Source organism: Vigna radiata, unplaced genomic scaffold (assembly GCF_000741045.1).
Source record: "Vigna radiata var. radiata cultivar VC1973A unplaced genomic scaffold, Vradiata_ver6 scaffold_179, whole genome shotgun sequence".
Lineage (NCBI taxonomy): Eukaryota > Viridiplantae > Streptophyta > Magnoliopsida > Fabales > Fabaceae > Vigna > Vigna radiata.
The window spans coordinates 81,560-90,564 of NW_014542553.1; the positions used below are offsets into that span (position 1 = coordinate 81,560).

The 9,005-nt window shown below is 31.9% G+C and overlaps 1 protein-coding gene across 1 annotated transcript; it reads left to right on the plus strand.

Annotated features, from left to right (window-relative positions):
• The first annotated feature begins 3,889 nt into the window (after positions 1-3,889).
• LOC106780314 (subtilisin-like protease SBT1.9) lies at positions 3,890-6,277 on the plus strand. Its single transcript, XM_014668590.2, has one exon. It carries the CDS (start codon positions 3,972-3,974, stop codon positions 6,228-6,230), a length of 2,259 nt encoding a protein of 752 aa, XP_014524076.1. The 5' UTR covers positions 3,890-3,971; the 3' UTR covers positions 6,231-6,277.
• Positions 6,278-9,005: the final 2,728 nt, after the last annotated feature.

Sequence of the window (9,005 nt, forward strand, 5' to 3'; positions counted from 1 at the left end):
CTCCCCCTCTTCTCCTTCGTTCTTCCACTGCTACTATGCCAAGGTTTTTCAATCTCTTTTGAAAGGGAAAAACATACCTTTGGGTTGCAGATCTGCTTCTCTTCGACAACAGTGGCGGCAACCTTCAACCGAGACGGGGATAGAAAACAGGGCCGCCTTCACTAGAGATAAAGATAGGAAATAAGAAAATAGAAAATTGTGAAGAGAAATTGAAAAACCCAACTATGATTGAGAAAGAAAACAAAAAAACTGAAACTGCAATTAACTGTACTAAAAAATAAAATAGTACAATATTTTTAAACTGAATTGTTAGTCAGTATAATTAGTTTTTAGTTTAAGTAGTTTAAGTTTTTTAAATTTAAAAAAGTATAGATAAATTACAGTTTAAGATTTTAAGTTAACTATGCCCAAACCTATCAACGAGATAGGCCTACTTTTTTCTTGAAGTATAATTGGAATAAGTGATCTATTTATTCTTTTTGGCCATTTCCCATTTTCATGAAAGATATCTACTGGATTCATAACCTTTTATAATATTTTATCCGAAAATTTTGATGAATCTGAAATTGTAGTCATGTGTACTAGAACTTTTGTTACTTTCACAGTTCCAATCAGTCTCCTTAATATCCTATTTTGAAAACTTTCCTATTAGCATAAGGAAATTGTAATATATATCTCATGCATGACTAAACAGCTAACTTGGTTGCAAGGTTACTATCATCTTATACGGTATGTGCGGCCATGCAGTTTTTTCCCCCATAAACTTAATTAGGCAATGTTTTATGATCTTATTTCGTACTAATTTGCCTGGAATAACTAAAACTTGTTCAATAATTATTTACGATAAAAAAATAGAAAAAAAAAGACAATTTTTATGCAATAAGAATGTCTGAGGATGGACCAAAACCAAAGTGAACAAATAAATACGCACTTGCAAGTAGTGCGTCGTGGGATACCATTTGAAGGTTTATCTACATCTATGGTTACTAACTATATAGTGAGCCATGACAACGACGTCAATCTTATACCTTATCAAACATGATCAATTTAAATACTAAAATTAATAAAGTTTAATTTCTATTACACTCTTAATTATTCTTATAAAAACCAATAAATTTATTACACACGATAATGATATTGAATTTACAATATTATCATCCTTAGATATTATTAAACTGAAAAAAAAAAAGAATCCAATTGGTTTACTTTGCCTTGACGCTAATACTATTTGATATGTATGACCACATTCCCACAACACACCCATGAAAGTGTGAGTGCCCACTAAAAAAAAAGAAGAGATTCTTTTCCCTTCAAAATTTGGCAGAGACCATTCATTCAGTCATCCACTTCACTTTCAATATGCTTCCAAAATCCAGAAAGCTTCACGAGCAAGTAAGGACAAATTACTAATCACCTATTGGGACCAGGGTTAGCGAAACCTACATATCAATTAATAGCTGTTTAATCTCATTTTTTCATCATATAAATCTTAAACGTGTCAACCAAAAAGACAAACTTGTAGGGACTATTTCACTCGTTGTCGAGCCACTATTGGACCACCCAATTTCTACTATCACGTACGAGATGTCTATACCTCGGCGTGAAGGAGGTGTGTTGGAAGTCTCACATCGACTAGAGATAAGGTCAATTTATAATATATAAGTGGGGTGCAGACCTCACCTTAAAAGCCAGTTTTGTGGGGTTGAGTTAGGCCTAAAACTCACTTTCTAACAATTCTCTATCTAAAATCAATATATAATATATAAGTAGGAGCAAATCTCATTTTACAAATCGGTTTTGTAAAATTAAATTAGATTTACACTCCACTTCTAACATTCGTCTCTATTAATTTTTTTAAATTTCTATTGCAATTTTGCTTTTTCCCACGAAAAACAAGAATGGCTAGACAGACTTGGGTCTGTGCCTCGTTGTTGTCTCTTGTCCTTTTACTCTTCTCCTTATCTTAATTTTTTTCCGTCACAAACTACATACTGTTTTACTACATTTAGCTATTCATTATAAAAATAAAATAATATGAAACACTTCATTAATTAATAATCATAATTTTTCTTTAAAGTTTGGATCTGATGTTTCTTTCACTCTAAACTAGACATTTTTCTAGTTTTTATATCCTTTTAAATTTTACAGACTCTAAGAGTAAAGTAGTTGGTCTTCTTCTGATGCATGTCTTTACTTTCCACAATCTTTATTAAAATCAGGAAGAAACCTAAACGTTGTAAATGATGTAATAAATCACAGCAATTTATATTTTAATTAGTATGAAAATGAAGTTCGGGCATAATTTTTTACAATCATAAAATATAAATATCTTGCTCTGGGTTGACTTAAAAAGCTATAAAAGTCAAAAAGATTATAATTTGAGTGCTATATATTAGATTTCATTTCCTTTATGATCGAGTTTTATAAATAAATAAATTGAGGAAAAAAAAATTGTACTCACCACCTATTAATATTAGTCCTATGTTTTTATATATCCATATTTATATAGGTCTTGAGAGAAGTTTCAGTAAATTTTGTAAATTTGAGTTTCACTTAAAATTTATTTGTGTTTTTTTATTAGTGTATATATATATATATATATATATATATATATATATATATTACCGATAGGATCAATGTCACTTATAGAAATTGTCATTTATAGAGATTTATTGTGCAATATTACATGTTTTCAAGATTCGAAATTAGGGTTCATGTTCGTTCGTCTTAACTTAACTGATAGAAGATATGATAAAAAATACTTTGATACTAATAATAAATTAGGTCTCATTACTTAAATAATAAATGTTGTAATAAAATGTATAATTAATTACTTTACCTGGATATGTACGTAATGAGTTTTTTGTTTAAAATCAGTCTAGTTACGACTCAATCTTGATTTATGACCTAATCTTGATTTATGATTTGTTTAATATTAATGTCAAACACCTCATCGTTTTGCTTTGCTCGTGTTGGTGTCTCACAACCCTGATCAACGTACTGGTGAGCTAGCATGATATAAACGTCATTTGGACGCTGGATCGATCTATATGTATAATATATAACCTGAGTAACATCCATGAAAAAAACAGAGTATTTTAGAAGATTATTATAGATACAATGAGTTGCAGCAACCTCATCACTGTAATTTCCAATAACATAATTTGCTTCTTGTAATTTTCAGAAAAATTCCACCTACAATTGTGGTGATGGCGTAAAAGAGAGGGTAAAGATCACAAATAAAACTAACATGTTTTTCCAATTAAATTATACAGTGGATCAATTAATTAGGATGGTCAATCATGGCATATATGGCACGTTAAATGAAGTTTAATTCGTGCTACCATTTCATTAATTTATAAACGTATTAAAGGGGATAGTATATGTTAACGACAATATCAATATACATGTGCCTCAGTTGAATCCACCATCCACGTATGAACAAATCAAAATGAAAAAAATCGCTTTCTAGTTTCTAACTATGAGGCTGGATTGGGAAAATTCGGAGATTATAGACAAACTTGTACAGCCTGGTCATTGAATTATAAATATAATACCTAATATAGGATTTTATTTTATGAGTTTAATTTGCAAATAAAACTTTGAATTATTATATCAGGCTGAAAATTTGTAATTATTATTGAATTGATGAGTTGCAGACAGAGGTGTCCAAAATTATCCACAGCACGGGCGTACATTGCTCCTCAATCATGGGGCACTGGGGTCTCTTAAAAGATACCTTTGAGATAGAAAACTTTTAAGATGATCATACTTTAGACACATTCTATAAATACTTATTTATCTTTCTTTTATAAGGTGTAAATATCTTAAAAGTGCTCAAAATTCATTTTCCAACTTTGAGAGTGAAGAATATCTTATGGTGGCTAGTTAAGGAATACCACAACCATAGCTAGCTACATTCTCTATTTAAACACAAACTTTGCTCTGTAGTCATTCACATTAACCCAATCATGGCTACCCATATTGGTCTCTCTCTTTGCTTCTTCTACATCACAACCCTCCAGCTTGTTTCCACGTTGTCTCAGTCTGACAATTATATCATTCACATGGATATATCAGCCATGCCCAAAGCATTCTCTACACAGCACTCTTGGTATCTATCCACTCTTTCTTCAGCGTTGAAAACTTCCAAACCCACCAGTAATAATCTTAAATCTATTTTTTCTTCCAAGCTGCTTTACACCTACACCAATGTCATCAATGGTTTCAGTGCAAACCTTTCCCCTCAAGAGCTTGAAGCTCTGAAAACCTCCCCCGGTTATGTTTCTTTCTTGCGAGATTTACCAGCCAAGCGTGACACAACACACTCACCGTCCTTCCTTGGCCTCAACCCCAATGAAGGGGCGTGGCCAGCGGCACAGTTTGGCAAGGATGTCATTGTTGGTTTGGTGGACACTGGAATTTGGCCAGAAAGTGAAAGCTTCAGAGACGATGGAATGGGTGGGGTTCCTTCACGATGGAAAGGGCAATGTGAAAGTAGCATCAAATGCAACAAGAAGCTCATTGGAGCAAGGTTCTTTAACAAAGGGTTGTTGGCAAAGAACCCCAACATCACCATAGGTGCGAACTCAACACGTGACACTGAGGGTCATGGAACTCATACATCAAGCACTGCAGCTGGGAGCGTAGTCGAAGGTGCATCGTACTTTGGGTATGCTTCTGGATCAGCCACGGGAATGGCTTCAAGTGCGAGAGTGGCCATGTACAAAGCCCTGTGGGAAGATGGAGCTTACATGTCTGATATAATAGCCGCAATTGATAGTGCAATATCTGATGGGGTAGATGTTCTTTCTCTGTCATTTGGCTTTGATGATATACCTTTGTACGAGGACCCTGTTGCTATAGCCACGTTTACAGCAATGCAGAAAAACATTTTTGTGTCGACGTCAGCAGGGAACGAAGGGCCTTTCCTTGGAAGACTTCACAACGGAATACCATGGGTCATAACTGTGGCTGCCGGAACTTTGGACCGTGAATTTCACGGGGCTCTTACTCTTGGCAATGGAGTCCAAGTAACTGGCATGTCTCTCTATCATGGAAACTTCTCCTCTAGCCATGTTCCAATTGTTTTCATGGGGTTGTGCGACAGAGTGAAGGAACTGGCCAAAGTGAGGAGCAAGATTGTGGTGTGTGAAGACAATGGAACAATCATTGATCTTCAAGTGTCTAACATTTTTAAAGCAAATGTTGTCGCTGCAGTGTTCATAACAAATAGTTCCGATAGTTCATTTTTCTTAGATAATAGCTTTGGAACAATTGTTATTTCCACCACAGATGGGGAAATTGTGAAAGCTTACATCAAGAGCAATAACTCTAGTGCGAAAGCAAGCATGTCTTTTGAGATGACAGTTTTGGGTACTAAACCAGCACCGAGTGTGGATAGTTACAGTTCCCGAGGACCATCGAGTAGTTGTCCATTTGTGTTGAAACCGGACATCACTGCTCCTGGTACATCAATCTTAGCTGCATGGCCTCAAAATCTTCCAGTGGAAATGTTTGGGTCGCAAAGTATTTTCAGTAACTTCAATTTGTTAAGTGGCACATCCATGGCATGCCCTCATGTTGCTGGTGTGGCAGCATTGTTAAGAGGAGCACACCCTGAATGGAGTGTTGCATCCATTAGGTCAGCCATCATGACAACATCAGACATGCTTGATAACACCTTAGGGCCCATCAAAGACATTGGCAACGATAACAAACGAGCCTCTCCTTTGGCATCTGGTTCTGGTCACATCAACCCTAATAAAGCCCTTAACCCTGGCCTTGTTTACGATGCTGGAGTTCAAGATTATGTTAATCTGCTCTGCGCTCTTGGCTTCACCCAAAGAAATATCACCGTCATCACAGGAACCTCTTCCAATGATTGTTCCAAAGCTTCCTTGGACCTCAACTACCCTTCTTTTATTGCTTTCTTCAACAACAACAATTCAAGTACAGCACAAGAATTTCAGAGAACAGTGACCCATGTTGGGGAGGGACCAGCAAGCTATGCTGCCAGCTTTATACCGGTGGAAGGGTACGAAGTCAGTGTGATCCCTGAATTGTTAGTGTTCAAGGAGAAGTACGAGAAGTTGAGCTACACGTTGAGAATTGAAGGTCCAAGAAAGAAGAAAGAGAAGAAAGTTGCTTTTGGGTATCTCATTTGGACGGACGTCCAACATGTGGTTAGGAGTCCCATTGTGGTCACCACTCTCAATTTCGACTTCTGACATTATATATATGTATCTATGCTCATATATGAATCAACTCAAAAATCTATATTAACTAAAGAATTTTTCTATACAAAATAATCATCATTTCTCACTTCACTAATATCATTCTTTTATACTCCAAAGTTTCCTATCTTTATATATATATATATATATATATATATATATATATATATATATATATATATATATATATATATATATATATATATATTCTTTTTCCTTATCATACCATTATAGTAATACTTATTTTATTCACTATATTTATCTTCTACTTATTAAGGAGAAATCTCAAATTTTTCCTTATTAGTCTCGTTTAATATGTAAATGTTTGCAACTGTTTACTTTCTCTCACCTCTCTGTCCATTGTATGCATTCTCTCAATCTAATCCCTTGATTTTTCACTATTGTCCTCTGAACAATGGTAGGATTATACACTTTTACATAATAAAATGGTCATATTTTTTTATAAAGAAAAAAGTAAAAAGTAAAAAAAAAAAAATTAAATGTGTTAAAGTATCATTTTACTTATCTTAAATTTTCTTATTTTTGACATAGTGTACTGCGTTGAAGGCTTGCAAATGAAAACAAAGAGGAAAACATAGTTAAAATTAGAAAGACGACAGAAGGGTTGAAGGTTTGAGAACAATAAAGTTAGAGTACGTCATTTGTTTTTCATAGAAAATTCTTGATTTCTTTACTTATGGACATATTTTCTTGTGTTTAAAGTTTGAAATTAGAGAGTAACCCATCTAATTGTCCATTGTATGGAATGTGGTTTTCGTCAATCTAATTTGACTTTTCTATTTCCACCATTGCTCTGAATTTTCTTATTTTGCAATATATTTTACTTCGTTAAAGGCCCAAGGCTTAACGAAGAGGAAAACGTAATTGAAATTGGATGATTGGTTCAAGGTTGAAGGTTTGACAACAACAAAATTGGATAATAAGTCATTTGTTTTTTTTTTCCTGAAGCTTTGATTTTTTACTTTATGGACATAAGACAGTAAAATTTTAAGGATTATAGTTTGTTGAGATTTGTGTATGGTAAAATTTTAAGGATTTTGGTGTGATTATTAATTAATTTGTTTTCGTGAATTTGTGATTAAAGCATAATTAAGAGTTCAAATCTCTAAATTATAACTTTATTTCTTTTTTTTTTTCTATCTTAAACTTTAATTCTATTAGGTGCCTATATTTAAGAAATGTATTTAAGAAATGTATCTAAGAAATGTATGAATATAGTTTTTTTGTCCAACAACATTAACTATTTTTTAATGTGACAAATGATAAATCTCAAGTACAGTTACAATTGTTAGGTGAGGAAGATTGTATATATATTTTTCTTAAGTATAAAGATCGAATATAATCAAAGTTTAAGATATAGATGAAAATCAAAATTGTGTTATAATAAGGACCGAAAATATAGTTAACCTATGTATTAATTATGTTTTGACATAGACTGTGATTTTTGCATTCTTTTCATATTGAATGATTTTAAGTATTTTAATGTAGGTTTATTTTGTTTTAAAAGTATCTAAGTGATGTGTTTACTTTTGTGGTTGTTTTTATTAGAATTTTTATTGTGGTGTGGAGTTGAGACTTAATTAAGTATAAGGTATTCTTAACTAAAGTAAAAATATAAAAATGTAAAAATCTAAAAACTGACATTATATAAGTGACCGTGATTTAAAAATAGTGAGACAAAATTATTTTAAGATTAAATAGTTTTAATATAAATAGTTTCGTTATTAACGAGTTTCATTATTTTAAAACACATCATTTCTTTATAAACTACTTTTTTATAATTATTTGACTTCTTTTTAGGGGTTCTTCCTTTATGCTCATCTGATTAAACAACCTATATCGTAAGATTAATCCTTATGGCGAACTCTTCAATTTAGACATCTTCATTTTAGTAAGTTGAGTTTCAACCATTTTTCTTAGTCTTTCCTACTATCGGTTGCATGTGAGTTTCGTCATACTTGCATGTGTCTTGTGAGTCATAAGTTTGAGTCTCTGTTGGTCAGTGGTTACTATAGTGTGCCTTGATCATGTTTTGTTGTTCATAGGAACAGAAAGGGTTTCTTGTGTGTTTGGAGCTATTTTAGGATTTTTAGAGTTGTTTGGTTATTTTTCAGACAAGAGAACCTAATTACTTTGTTTAAAAGTTATATATGAGATTGATATGGAAAATTGCATGTCTGGTTGATGTGAGTATGTTGAATTATTGATTTTTGGTTGTGTTTGTTTTGTTTGAGTTGATGTTCAATTGAGAAAATTAGAATTTAATCATTTGAGAAAATTGATATGCATTTCTACATTGAAAACTATTTTTGGTCTAAGTATTAAGTAGAGAATATCAACTTGATCATCTCATAAGGTTCCTTTTTCCTTAAATCATATAATAGAATATGTTGTATTAAATTGGTAACTTCCTATTTGGTAACCTATTATGGTGTTATGTTTTAATTAGATAATTTTAAACTTAATAAATAAAAAATAAAACTATTTAATAATATTCGTTTCTAAAATAAAACTATTTAATAATTTTCGGTAACTTCCTATTTGTTAACTTATTATGGTGTTATGTTTTAATTAGATAATTTTAATCTTCAATAAATAAAAAATAATTTGTTTATTTTTTAATAAAATACAGAGTTGATTAACTTTTAATTATTTTAAAATAAGTAAATAAATTAGATATTTTATAAATATTAGTTATGTAACTTAATAATATTTTTTCCAAAATTATATATATATATATATATATAT